At 40.5% G+C, this 15,189-nt stretch overlaps 1 protein-coding gene across 1 annotated transcript in view; it reads right to left on the reverse strand.

Moving 5' to 3' along the window:
- Positions 1–15,189, reverse strand: part of LRRC7 (leucine rich repeat containing 7) — a 1,991,887-nt gene that overhangs the window by 1,266,660 nt on the left and 710,038 nt on the right. Inside the window, exon 5 of the mRNA XM_085602293.1 lies at positions 10,160–10,277. Within this exon, the coding sequence (XP_085458419.1) occupies positions 10,160–10,277 (118 nt within the window). The remainder of the gene's footprint in view (positions 1–10,159; positions 10,278–15,189) is intronic.

Genomic DNA, 15,189 nt, shown 5'->3' on the forward strand with positions numbered 1-15,189 from the left:
AGCATTACGCAAAATCTTTAGAAATAATTGGAGCTTGGTGCGCAATGATCCAGTTATTGGTGAATTAATGTCGGCTACCCCTGACATTACATTCAGAAAAGCCAGGTCGATGAGTGACACTTTGGTCAAAAGTAGTCCGGAACTGGTGGTTGCGAAATCTTGGATTAATTCTAGGAAGGGATTGGTCAAATGTGCAGTCTGCAAGGCTTGCAGACATGGTATTAGCAAAACATCTTACAGAGTCCCTTTCCAAGACGCCCTAGTTCCTATCTCAAAGTTACTCACTTGCAAGACCGAGTTTGCGGTCTACGTGCTGGAGTGCCCTTGTGGCCTGCAATATGTTGGTAGTACCAAGTTGCAGGTCCACAAGAGGATACTCCAGCACATTAGAGCGATCTGCGGTAGTGATGCTTCCTACCCAGTGGCACGTCACTTTAAGGAGTCTCACAACAATAATTCCAATCTTTTGAGATTTTTTGTGATTGACTCTATCTTGCCACTTAGAAGAGGGAGCAATCAAGAAGCCCTTCTTTGTGCATTGGAAACAAGATATATCTTAGACACCCCTCCATATTCCAGACTGTCTTTGAATGTGCTGTTTCTGCAAGCTTTACAATGGCCGCATGGGAAGAATCCCATGAGGCCATGACCAGTGTTAATAGTACGATCAGTAATATCATTTCTTACTACTATGTCCCGTATATTCCTATCCCTCCTATAGGTTATACTGGGCCTGTCAGGAACCAAGTTGCCAACCACCCCATCAGATTTAAAAATGTCCCAATGTTTGGCAAAGATGCGTTTGATTCTGTGCGCATCTGAATTATACGTGAGAATCACACGGACCTCAGTTTTGTTGCCTTCAGTCTCACTCTCTATTTTGTCTTTAAGGGTATCGGCTCTACTGATCCCTTCTGCGCGTTCCTTCGCTTTCTTGAGAACCCAGTTGGGGTAGCCTCTAGTTAGGAATCGACTGACGATGTTATCCCTCTCAACTAAGTAGGCATCGGAACTGTTACAGTTTCTCTTTGCCCTCAGCAGCTCCCCGTAAGGTATGCTCCATTTGAGCGTATCAGGGTGGCTGCTTAGGGCATGCAGAATGCTGTTTCCTGCTGTCGCTTTCCGAAAGAGGGTGGTACATATCTTGTTCTGTATTACTTCCAGTCCAACATCTAGAAAGTCAGTTTTGGTGGCATTAATACTCCCAGTTAGAACAATGTTGTAGCTGTTAGTATTGAGTTTCTTGATAAACTCCTCTGCATCACCTCTGGAACCATTCCAGACGATGAACAAATCATCAATGTAGCGACGCCACATGACAACTTTGCGAAGATCGGTTTCCAGGGTACTGCTGGCTGTTATTTCTTGCTCCCAGTAGCCCATGAACAGATTGGCGAAACTGGGAGCAAAGCAGGAACCCATGGCAGTACCGTTCACCTGCCTGTAGAGGGCGCCATTAAAGGAAAAGATATTATTTTTGAGACAGAAATCAATCATTTCAATTATCATGTGGCTGTGTTCCCTATACCTGATCGGTCTTTGCATCAGAAAGTGCTCGCAGGCTTCCAACCCCTGTTGATGATTGATTATTGTGTACAGGGATTGGACATCCAGCACAATAAAGAGGTAGGTGGGCTCCCAGACCAATTCGTCAATTTTACAAAGAAAATCTTTGGTATCTCTCAAGTAGCTGGGAAGGGATATAACAAATTCTCTCAGAAAATGGTCCACATATTTAGAGATGTGTTCACTTACACTCCCTATGGAGGAGACAATAGGGCGACCCGGAGGTCTGATCTTGTCCTTGTGCAATTTAGGCAGTAAGTATAATATGGGAAGTTTGGGGCAGTCCCTCTTGAGATAGCAAAATTCTTCCCACACTAAAAGGCCCTTGTCCTTCCAATTTGTAAGTTTATCCCAGATGTCCGTGATACTCAGATTATAGATGTCCCAAGATATGGTTAGGTAGAAGTTGGTGTCTTGGAGTTGTCGTAAGGCTTCACTAATGTAGTAGTCTTTGTCTAAAATAACCACATTGCCCCCCTTGTGTGCAGGGCGTATAACTAAACTAGTGTCACTAGCTAATGTGTTAAGTGTCTGTCTTTGAGTGTAAGATAAATTGTTGGAAAAATTGCCTGAGTGTTTTTTGCTAAATCTAAGATCTACCAAAGATTTTGCAATACAGTCATGGAAAGTATCAATGTTATCATGGGGGAGAGGAGATACAAAAGTAGATTTAACTCTAAAATCAGTACATGCTGCTGCCCCCTGGGTGAGATCCATATCATCCAAGATCTGAGTGGTGTGGATTTCGCTACCATTAGATTCATTGTCTTGTGCTAACTCAGCCAAGATAAGAAGATTGTCAATATCATTGATCATAAGATTCTTCGTAACATCATTGTTGGCAATGTCCCTACCAGGTTCGAGTTCTTGTCTTTTCAATGTAAACCACTTTTTGAGTTTCAATTTCCTCACAAATTTAAACAAATCGATACGAGTTTCGGTGTAGTTAAAAGAGGAGGACGGACAGAAGGAAAGACCCAGGCATAGGGTTCTCTTTTCTATATCAGACATGGGTCTTTTGGATAAATTGACTACAGTTAAATTTACCATGTTCATATCCATCAGTAATTTCTGTTGGAGCGTGTTTTTCTGTTTCCCATGGCTCCCCTTCCTTTGTCTGTGTTCCCAGCATTGTTGTAATCTCTTTTTTCTGTTGCGGCGCTTCCCCTGCCTCGTCCTCTTCCTCGTTCTCGGTTGTGGAATGTCCTGCGTTGTTTGTCGATCCCTCTGCAGGACCTGAAACTCTTCTAAAAAATTGACTTGTCTGATGTTGCAATCTTCACCTGATGTATTGCCTTCAGACACATCTGATTCGATGTCATTTACAATAGGGGTATCAACCACTGTGGTGTTGCTTGTGGTAGGAGTGGTTTTCATAGGAGTTTCCTGCGTGGAGTATAGGTGATCATACTTCTTACTGAACGTCAGAATTCTTCCCTTCTCATAGTCTGAGTAATCTCTGTTCATCTTTCTTTGTTTTCTGGCTTTGATCTCTTCTTCATACTTGGTGAGTCGATCCTTCATGGGGTCCAGAATTTTCTTAAGGGCATCCTTGTCCACCATCTGCTGCAAGTCTGCACTGAGGGCCTTAATCTGTTTCAGGAGCTCTTCCCTGTCCTGCAAAGCATATTTAATCAATATGCCCATCATACCTTTTGAGCTTGCAGCTGAGTGTTCCGACCATTCCTCCAGCATTTTGGGGTTGGGGGCTTCATAGGTGGGAGTAATAAAAATTCTTAGTCCTCTAGGCGCCATGTTGTGATCTACATAATTCTGTAGAGAGATCGCCTCCCACCATTTGGAAACTTCGTTTCTTTTGAGTTTCTCCAACTTCCTTATTGTGTCTTCCAATGGTTGTATAGAAGAGTCCCCTTTGTACACTTTCACACGTGATCAAGGCTTGTCGCCGAAACGCATAGTGTGAATTAAACACTTGGATTACTTACCTCGCTGGTTACCTGTTTCTTACTGAGAGCGCACTACTCAACTTGTTTTTCGTGTGGATATTATCTTCACCGGCGCGCTCCGCCGGCGCGTGCGCCGCCTCTCTTGGGTCCCAGCAAGTCCGGAAGGAGCAACTTACTCTGTGGATATATATATATATATATTTTTGCACACAAGGGGAGCATTGGTCTATTGTGCTTATCAGGGGTTATGGACTATTCTTTTTAAATTAAGCGGTATTGGAAAGAGGATATTTACGAATTGGACTGCTAATCCCATCATATATTGCAATCTACTATATACTCACCTGAGAATAATTAAAGGATATAAAAGTATTGATTGGCAGTCCTGTGAGTTGTTTTTAACCTTGCCGCTTGCCCGTGAACAAGGAGATGCTAGATCCGAAACGCGTTGGGCATATTATAATAAACAGAGGGAACATGCCGACTTTGTGATGCTGAGGAACATAATGGTGAGGAGTGTGCTTTGTTTTTGGACAAAACGTGGATCTTAATATATCTTTATATATATATATGTATAAATATATATATATATTTTTATATATAATGACTTATTGTTCCAGTAGAAATACTGAGTAGTAATCGCCAGGTACTTGTAAAATCAAAATAAATGATGAATTATCACAATCTAGATTAATGTATGGTCATCCAAATTACTCTGCATGTCTCAGCTGGCCAATATGTGGTACAGGAAACCTTCAGTGATAGGTAGGCAGCATGACGTTGTGTAGTAGCATTAATCAGTATGCTCAATTAGTATCCTCAGCTCCGTACCGGCGTAATAATTCTTAAGTTTAAAATCAATGAAAAAACATTACATATGGGAGCATTGAACGTTTCTAAGGCTAATTAAATTATTGTACCTTAATATTACTAAACTGGGATGAATAACGATTGGTTTAAACCTGTTCATAAATGTTTTAAACCAGTATAGAATGCTTTCATTTGCCATATTTCATGTGAGAAGCATTTCATGGTCCACAGATTACAAAAATGACCAACTGCATTATTGCATAGCAATGTTTTCCAAATGTCCTATGATTCAGGGAATTATTATTAACATTATTCTAAGTTACTAAATAGTGTGACACTCCCCATTCTTACTAACTTGTATTCAAGACTATTAAATGCATTTTAGAAAATATTTCTTCAAGGTGCACTTTGAACTTTTTTATTAGATGCCATTATAATATGAAGAAAGAAATGTTTTTAAAGTGACCATAAAGATTTCCATGTACAAGAGGTAAAAAACAAGCCTTTTTGCATTTGTGCCTTCTTCAGTAACATGGAGAATCTACATTGGTAAGGAGAAACTGCAATTTCCATGTTGACTTTTATCTGTGAGTAACAAAATTCTGTCCGGTTATGGTTCCGCCTAATCACTATATAACAGCCATATTTAGAAATAGTCAATGTGATTCTGAAAGCTTATTAAATGTGCCATATGTGCATGTAATTTTAGGATCGCACTTCCTGCAAGGATTGAAATTTCATACTAGAGGGACACGTTTTTTAACATTTCATTGAACAACTGAGAGCAGAAAAACCATTGTCAACGTTAGTAGGCCTGGGTCGTGAAATCTTTTAAATTTGTCAATGCTTTGTTTTTTTAATCCTAGACGGACACTGTTTGAATATGATTTGTTTAAACATTACAAAATGCATTATAAGGTGGCCACCAGGAATTTGCACACATTCGTGTTGGCCAACTTGGAATGCATTTTGCTTTATTTTAATAAATCTCATTGAAAATGGCCCCCATGGAAGCATGCACATATGCAATGGCCATCTTTGAATGAGATTTGCTAAAATAAAATCCATTTGACTTTGCCATTGTGCACGTGGGCACAATTGGAAATGTGGATGACCATCTTGGAATGCTCGAAAACTATTCTGGCCAAATGATAGCTCAGCACTCAGCAAAATGTTAGGAAAGAGGTTGGGGAAGCAAGAGGACACTGGGTGAGGGATTATTAGAAGGAAGGTAATAATGAGAATGGTGGGATGAAAGAGAGGGGGATGGGTAGCAGGAAGAGCGAGAGGGAGACAAAATAGTGCCTCATATTCACAGAAAAAACTGCCTGATATCACAATGGAAGAATACATCAACCAATCAGAATGCTGAGAATGAAATGCCCCAGGGCAGGAGAAACACAGGAATAGGGAGAACAACTACCAAACAGGAGCAGGGAAGTGAGATAGAAAACAAAGCAGTTGGGGTACAGCCCTCTCTATCTATATGTAATGTTTCTGAAATTATAGGTCTCCAACAGACATTTTCAAAAACTTTATTCGATCTTAAAAGCTAGATTTATCTGTAGCAAAGTCACAAAAAGCATAGGAGTAATGGTATTAAATGTTGGTTTTCTGTGGAATTATACATTATGTTTTTCGAGATCTAGAATAAAATATTTTTGGGTGCACAGGGAACTGGCCAAAACCCTATAGAAAGAGAAGGAGAAAGTAATACAGATATGAACTGAATTCTCTGAGCAGCAAGAGTAATTGAACTGAGTAGTGGCAAGCAGAGACGCAGAGAAGCAGAACTCATGAAACGGATGGATCCAATCAATAGTCATTGAAAAAGTGTTAAAACCATAACAATGAATACATTAAAAGTGACATAGCCCTAATGTGCATAGTTAATCAGTTGAAAGTGTTACAGTAGATCAAATATTAGTCCAATGTCTATAAATGATTTAAGCTCATGGCAAACGCATTATACAATGACTCTATTTGGCAATGGTAATACATGTCTCAGATTAAGATCTCAACAGCCCATTCACACAAACTGGTACTATATCACAGCTATTTGCCAAAGAACTGTGTAGCACAGGGAACAAAGCCATAGGATAAATTCTGTGTGATTGATTGTAGAGCTTTATTCTGTTGAAAACTACAACCATAAAAGTAAACATACATACACAAAAAAAATGTTAAAATACTAAAAATATAAATACATCTGCACTTAAACATTAAAAACGTTAAACACGTTTAATATCAAAATTAGTCACAGTTTTCACAGCTTATGTAAAATGCATAGTGCCCAGTGATCCTACAGCTGCACGAAGAAATCGGCTGACAGCTATACATATATTTTCATCTGAAAGTCGCTGGAAAAAATAAGCTGGAATACAATGCCTTAAATTCTTCAGTCTCCTGAGCGGTACCAAAAATCTTTTAGTGTTTAGTCTATAAAAATTACAAAAGCAAAGAAAATGGACCATTGGTTGTTTAGCAACATTATTGCACGGGCAGGCTCTTGTGGCTAGGTTCGGCTGGTGCTCTATGGGAAAACAGAGTAGATACTTTACTGTATCAGTTCTGAACAGGGGCAGCTCCTCCATTGGAGCGGAGGAGCGCCACGCCACTTAAGTGCCCCCAAAGACCCAGAAAAGACAAATAAAATGGTAATTCTTTGCCATTTTATTTTTCATCTTCCCATCCTGATCCGAGCGTTCTGGACATGCCAGGGCCTACTGAGTGACAGCAGGGAGGAGTGGTGGACAGAAGGCTGCCTTTGCACTGTTTAAAGTGCGCATGTCTCTTTTTGCTGGCTGTCTTGCGGTGGCCAGCCATACATGTGCACTTTAAATCTCTTAACCCAGCTTTCTTAAGACAGCTAGGTTGAAAGCAAGTGCACGCATCCAGTGCCCTTGGGAGCGCCAGTAGAGGCTGCTCCCACCAATCAGGGCACTGCTCACATGCTGGTTAACAGCACGTGAGCAGGCCGGATTGGTCAAGGGAGTTTGCTGGGGCCTGCACTGCAGTCCCAGCAGAGGAGGTCAGAGCAAAGAGGACGTCGTGGGATACGATCCAGTGAGTGTTTCTTTTTTCTTGATTTTTTATTTTGTTTTGCCGCTCTCCATCCGTCAGTAGACATCAGCCGCCACTGATTCCGAACCAAAATAAAAGAGAGCATTCCCAATTCCTTATGGGATTCCATTAGTAACTGTCCAAGTTAACCCCCATATTTAACATCAAATAATTAGCAATGGTTACTTTCTGGGATTCTTCCCTAACCCCTTTTTCATGTAGTTGGGCTAGCAACAATGTAGACACATATTTTTATCAATCTCAGCACATGAGGCTGTGTCAAAGAATGCATGAGAGATTCCAATTCCATCAAATGATTGTTATACATAGACCAGCCTAAAAGATGGTTGGAACCTTATCACATGCCAAACAATCAATAATTAAGGCCCTTGTTAAAGATGCTTCCTTGGCCCTCCAAATAGAAAGCCACAATAAGGGAGGCTGGTCCTAATAAACTCACTCAAATACGTTAAACCCAAGTCACTATGACAAAATAAGTGTGAGGAGGATACAGGAACAGCCAAAATTCTCTTACAGAAGGTATGCTCTTCCCTCTGTTTAGACATACTATCATCAACTTCCCAGACTCCTGCACCATTAGAAGCTGTTGGGAAACACTGTGCAGCATAGATTTGTAACAACGAGGCCAATGACCACCCAATGGAATTACGCGGAAGAGTAAGAAGCAAATCTGTTGGCCTTGATAGTTTTGACCTGCTTTGGGAAATATGTGGCGCCCAAGAGCCTGTTGAACTTTTTGTGCTAAATAGGGTATTTAAGTCAACTATATTTGGGCCTCTTAGGGCCACACGTCATTATGAATCATTTTGAAAAATGACTAGATAAATCAAGTTTAGCCATAAAATTCACAAAGGTGTGTACTAACGTACAAAGGGCCTTAGGTGTATGGGCCATTAGAACTGTGTCATCCGTGTACAGCACTGTCGGGAGCGAGGTGCTATGTATCTTTGGAATGTCCAGGGTGCTTGATGCCAACTAAGTACTAAGACTATTAACATATAAAATAAAAAGCAATGGGGCAAGCACGCACCCTTGACGCACTCCACGCCTAATCTGGATGACAACTGATACATCACATCTCTGCCCATCTCATACCCTTGCTTTAGTGTTTGTATGACGTGTGGCCAGTATATGTATATGAGTTTCATCAAGTCTCATGAAGAAGTTACCACAGCTTGTTGCAGTTAACGCAATCGAAGGCCATGGACAAGTCCATTTAACCTAAATATAAGGGAGACTGCTTAGCCACTATATACTTACTGATCACCAAATTCAAATTTAAGCACTATTACACCATGCCAATACCAGCGCAGGATTATGTGTGTTGTGATCAATATGGCTACAGCTAGATGCAGCATCCTACGAAGAGCTATCAGTCTTTTCAAAATACCTTAAATCACAGGAGGCGTCGCCATGAAAGCATTCTTTAGACAGATTTAGTTTTCCCCAATTCTCACAAGAATTTCAATACAAATTTCAGTATCAAGTGAAGACATGTACGTTCTATTTTTTTCCACATTCGAACAGTGTGTTCATTCTTCCCACAACAAATAAACAAAATAGGAAATAAAGGACAGATATATTCATATTTAAAGAAATTGAACAAGACGAGGTTTGTCAAAAATAATTCCTGTCAGCCACTGATTCATTCGCAGAAAAAAAGGTGCAGGGCGCAGATTTTCATTCTTAGTAGCCTGCGACTGGCAGGGCCTAAATTCAGAGATGCCTCAAACCAAGGCTGTCAAGGCTTGATTCTACCTCATGCCTCTTTCTTCCACCACCCTGCACTTGTAGCTTCTTGATTCCATTCTTCCAGGTTCTCCGTCACCCCAGCTGTCTCCATTATGCACTGCTTTCCTACCTTTCTCTCTCTTTCTTACTTCAATACAGTTTGCTTATGCTGGATCGGCGTTTCATGATGGAAAGTGCGTCCCAGTCTCAAAAAAGAGTGCCAGGGCCCACCTCCTGCAAGCACCTGAACAAATTAAGCACTGTAATATCAGCAGCACTGAGGTGAGCTTATGAACAGCTAATTTGCATTTCTAGCAATGGAGACGCTTTCCTATCGCTTTATATCTTTAGATGCAAGTAACAACACGACTGACCTTTTACCCACCGACAAGCCATTACTCTATAAGCTATTTTCAATTAATGGCACTCAACTGCAATTGAAAATAAATTATGAAAGGCCTTAACTCTTATAATTTTACAAATTCTTCATTGTATTGCTACTAGGCGGGGATGAAGCAATCCAAATTCACCTATGCCCAACTGAATATATTTTCTCAACAAGGGGCAAAACACCTGCAAAGTTTTTTTTTGCGTGCAAAACCTGCTTTTATGGAAACTATTCACAAGCAAAATTCTCTAGCTCAGATTTCACAATTTCGCGAAGTTTCCACCTGCGAATTCGAATTTCACACAACCCTAACATTCATCACAAAATTTAAATATTTGTTCATGCTCAATTTTCTTTTGCTAGGAAGAGTGAGCGGGATGAGGAAGGGAGGTGCGGCTCAGAGGGTATTGTGTTGTGATAGGAGGTATATTTAAGGTAATACCACAGTAATGAGTTAAACATTTGATAACAGTGCAGGTGTGATCTCGTTGCTGTACTGTTACCAGAAAATTATCAGATACTATAAAGGTTCATCACAATTTCTAATATTATAAATACTTATCTCATGAAGAGCAAACTAGGACAAAAGGCAGCACTTAAGAACGAGTTATGGATTAGGTGAACCAAAACAATGCAATTCAGGAAGATAAAACACTTGACAATTCCTCCTTACCGTTTTTACTGATGTCAAGCTCTCTGAGATTAACTAGACTGGCAATGGTGGTGGGCAGGCTGGAAAGGTCATTGTCGGGCATGCTCAGTTTTCGTAGAGCCTGACAGCTGAATAATTGCTGTAAAAGAAGAAACGTGACATGAATTAGATCATTTAACAGACTCCTGTCATTCAGTTGTGCACATGCAGACAGAACACCCCTGTAGAATTACCTTATCTGTAAGCAGGCAGATTGTATACATGTAATGAATAATACATTTTTTAAAACACATATGGCTAATATCACAAGGCTATTGTAAACACGAAGCCCGACGTGTATGAGATAGCCCTCTTACATATATGTAAGTGACACGTTCTCAAATAACTGGAGTTACCCCTTTTTACTTAATTCACAAAACTATCTAATTTCCGCGAGACTAGCTTATTCATATAAGCAGAAAAGGGCATACGTCAATGAAATGTATGAAAGGTTGTACTCGTATCAATAGCCCATGGATGCCTCTATTGTAATGATTGAGAAAGGCAGTGATGCTGCCGAAACGCGTCCCTTTTGTGTTCTAGTGTCTGGGGTGATTTGAATCAATAAACAGATGTAATCTCTCTGATTCCGAGTGCTGCTCCCTTACTCATATTGGAGATGGGGGAGGTGTTTTAGTATTGTAATGAATTGAACGTTTTAGGGTCAGACAATTTTTTTGTGTTGAAATCGCTTTTCGTTGCAGGTAAAAAGCCTTTTTTGCAATTGCCTATTCTTCCCTGCAACATCACTTCCTTGTAGAAACGGCAGTCATTTGTTCAGTCAATTACACCCGTATCTTTTAAGCCTCCCATTTTCTGGAAAGTGCGGTACACGCCTTTATAGATTTTGCGAAGGTCACAAAAGTGAAGGCTGAGCTGGCCAGCATCCTAGTTGCCTAGGACACCCAGGCCACTCTTTCGATAGAAACACCTCTGAAAATGCCCACAAGTGAAAAGTAAGCAAAATAATACTTTCTTGAAAGCATGAAATAGGAAATTGCATATAGACATACCTAACACACCTTATGCCGTTCTGACATATTAATAAATTACACCTTTGTAAATTACATATTTATCTAGATGTCAGTGAGAATTACACCGGAACATCTTCAAAATGAGCTAATTTTTCTTATTATGTAGAAACATAAAGAAGGGTCAAGAGAAACTCCATCCTTCAAAAGTGGTGACATGACATCCCATAGGGCATGTTCTCTTTGCACTCATTACGTTGGCACACTACATAGAAGAATCACAATGTAAACATTCAGGCGGATGTTCAATATATTGCTAGCAGCCTGCCATTCACGCGTGCAACAGCCACAGTTTGTGAAAAATAAATCAATAGCTCAGTAAGTCGGCTTGGGGAGGCATGCTGCCTGCTCGGTATACGAGGCCACATTTCTTTTTTGCTATTTTTATGTGCACAGGTGCACATAGGCTGATCAACAGCCAGCATAGTGCAACAGAGGCACAAATAATTCACTTGGTGGGTACATCTGGAATATATGTGCCTTGCTCGTTACGCCTTCATTACCCTGAGATGGAGTTAATGTAAAGAGCATCAAGAAAAGGGGCGATTTGAAGTATTGTGGCACCCTAGTTGACATACATTTCTGCACCCTCAGCTCATAATTTCTGCAAAGACGAGGAATAGATTTTGTTTGCTTAGGGCCTATTTGGATAAAACCTATTGCAAGTTTATGCCCAAAAAGGATCTGCCGGATGGTCATGGACTACATTTTTTTAATTTGTATTGGTTGTGGCATTATAGGTTGATAAAAATCTGCTAAAATGTGCCAAAAACATGCTACAATGACTCTATTTGGCAATGGTAATACATGTCTCAGATTAAGATCTTAACTGCCCATTTACACAAAGTGGTACAATATCACAGCTATTTCCCAAAGAACTCCGTAGCGCACAGGGAACAAAGCCATAGGATATATGCTTTGTGATTGATTGAATAGCTTTATTAGGTAGAAAAGTACAACAATAAAAGTAAACATAAATACACATAAAATATGCTAAAATACTAGGCATATCATATCAGGCCCTGGTTTTGTTCTGATTTCAGTTTAAAACAAGCTTTTGGCATAACCAAGCAGTCTTGCCGGAGACACAACAGCACAGAGCTATGGACTTCGCCACAAATGTTTATTTTTGCAATTGCTCATGACAAAAACCATTGAAAGATGGCTACACATAGGTATTCTTGCACACACATACATGGGAGTTGTCTTTCAATGTTTTTGTCATACTGTATAACAAAATCTAATCTAGAAAGGCTGCTGCAAGCAAGGTGGCCATCTTGGAGTGGTTTTGGATATAAAGTATAACAAAAACCATTGAAAGATGGTCATCATACCTGGACACGCATGTGCATGTATGATTTATTAGTACTCTACTATTCGAGAAAGGACAATGGACATTTTCAACCAGTCAACTTATAGCAAAGTTAGCACAGATGATATACACATAAATGTGTGGCCAGCTACAGGATGCACATACAAGCTCTTGCACAAAAAGTTTTATAAAAGTTGAGAAAGTGGGGTGCACCACGGGAAAGGTAGTAGAGCACTAGACAAGTGGGAGAAGGGGGAAGTGGGAAGACAAAGTGAAGAGGACAGGGAGGGGGTGGGAGACAAAAGCAGTGAAAGAGGGAGAGGCAAGAGAGAAAAGAATCCCTCATGCACTGGACTCCATATGAGGCAGTACAAAGAAACAGCATATACAATCAAGGGAGAGAGCCATTAACCAGTGAGTTGATCTAAGATGTGACACACAGCCAATGTGTAATGATCTTCAGTACTGTTTACTTACTCAGTGTAATGACATTGCAATGATCTGTGTCCCTTTTCCTTCCACCTCATAGTGTTCTAGGTTATAGAGTCTATTCCTTGTTCAAGTGGTTTTAGAACCTTTAGTTTTCAGTTGTTGCTGAGGTCGTTTGGATGGGACGTCTATCTGCAAGCATCTATTAATCTACAGTAAAGAAACTTCCTACTTCAACCAGTGTGCCATCAGCATACTTCATTACACTGGCGACGACCTGGACAAGAACCTACAGCTGTCTACATACTTCTACAAGAGACGTCTCAACACATTCCTTATTACTACGAGGAACTCAAGAATGACAATAATTCAACTGCTCAACATATTTTAAAAGGTACTGTGTGCACCCTGCTGTCCTCTGCTGTTTAAATATACCATAATTTATATATTTTAACAATTCCTACAGCTTGTTCACGTACGTTTCTCGCGCCCCCAATCTTCTTTGCCAAACTCAGTAACTTTGCCTGCGCGAGCTCTTCATGTCAACTGTTTGTTTCTGGCCTGTGCGCGTCTGCACATGAACTCACAAGCTCCTCCTCTCTGTTCCTGGTCACATTCTGGATTGGTGCACGCTTGCGCATGACTTTTTATCACGCTCTTCCCAAAGTATCCAAGCAACGAGAGACGCGTTTGTTTGTGGCACGCATGCGCATCATTTCTTCGTCACGTCGTTGCTTCAGTCTCAAAGCAACTAGACGCGTTTGAGATCAGTGCAAAACAAACAGTAAAGCACATAGAAGTGGCACTGTCATTAGCTTTGTGTCCCTGCTGACAAACAGTTACCTTGATTTATTCTTCGCTGACACCACCTTTGTCATACTTTAATGCAATTTTCTGCCTGTTTCGCTGACAGGCGCAGCTTAAAGAAAAGAAATTTTAAAGCTTAATAACATTTTCACTGCCAGCTTCGGTGACACGCTCAACTCCTTGTTATTGGTTGGGTACACCTGCAAACATTCTCCTGCCTACATCGCTGATAGGCACAGCTTACAAAAAAAATGTTTAAAAGAAAAAGGAAAATTTGAATTGAATTACTACTTTTCTTTACCTGCCTGTTTTGCTGACAGTCACAGCTTGACATTTTAATTTGATACTTTCTTGAGTACTTTTCTTGCCTGTTTCGCTGACAGGCACAGCCTTCTAACAATTTAACCATTGGTGATTGTTTCTCCACCACTTCATTGCTTGACACAAGCTATTTCATTTCTCTCACAAAATGCAAAATGTCACTCCACCCTCTTTCTTTCTATCTAACCCTGGCGAGCCCAGCATTCGCTGGTCAAAGTGGAAGAAGGTCTTTCTCCACTACGCAAGAGTGTGTGGTGTTTCACTCAGTGCCGAGAGAAAATCAGCTTTGTTCTTGCATTGCCTAGGCTCTGAGGGTCAAGAGGTTTTTGAACACTTTCCTGACCTAAGTGACGCTATATCTGACAACCTAAACAAATTTGAAATATGTCTTAAAAAACTAGACAAACATTATCTTCCTAAGGTCAGCACTGTATTAGAACATTACCACTTTGGGAAAAGAATGCAACAACCCAAAGAATCTGTTGAACTTTATGTGACCCATCTGCGCAAACTGGCTTCCACTTGTAAGTTCGAAGACGCACTGGAGGAACTCATACGGGACCAGTTTATGTTGGGATGTGCCTTAGAAAAAGTCAAAGACGAGCTCTGGCAGAAGGACGATCCTAAATTAGATGTGGGTATCTCCATGGCCAAACGCATTGAACATTCACTTGCTTGTGTTGAGGTAATAAAGAAAGATAATGGCTCTTCTTCTAGTAACGCCAATGAGAAAGTACAAACTGTTGTCAAGGCAAAATGTTTTAAGTAGATCGAACCACTTCCTTCAAAACAGAAGAATTAGTTCTCTGGAAGATGTTACCACTGTGATATGGTAGGTCACTTGGCTAACGATAAGTGATGCCCAGCTTTGAATTACAAGTGTCTCAAGTGTGGTAAAGTTGGTCATGTAGCAAAAGCTTGTAGAATGTCGAAGTTCAAGAAGAATAAGTGTGTGAAGGAAGTTTGGATTCAAAACGAGTTTGACTCAGATCCTGAAGAGCTGCATTGTGGTAAAATACTAGCTCATGTTGGTCAGGGGAAGCGTAAGAGTCCAGTCGACTGCATTAAGATAAACAGTTGCCCCATAAAAATGCTTTTTGATTCAGGTGCAA

This window comes from Triturus cristatus, chromosome 4_2 (assembly GCF_964204655.1).
Source record: "Triturus cristatus chromosome 4_2, aTriCri1.1, whole genome shotgun sequence".
NCBI classification, from domain to species: domain Eukaryota; kingdom Metazoa; phylum Chordata; class Amphibia; order Caudata; family Salamandridae; genus Triturus; species Triturus cristatus.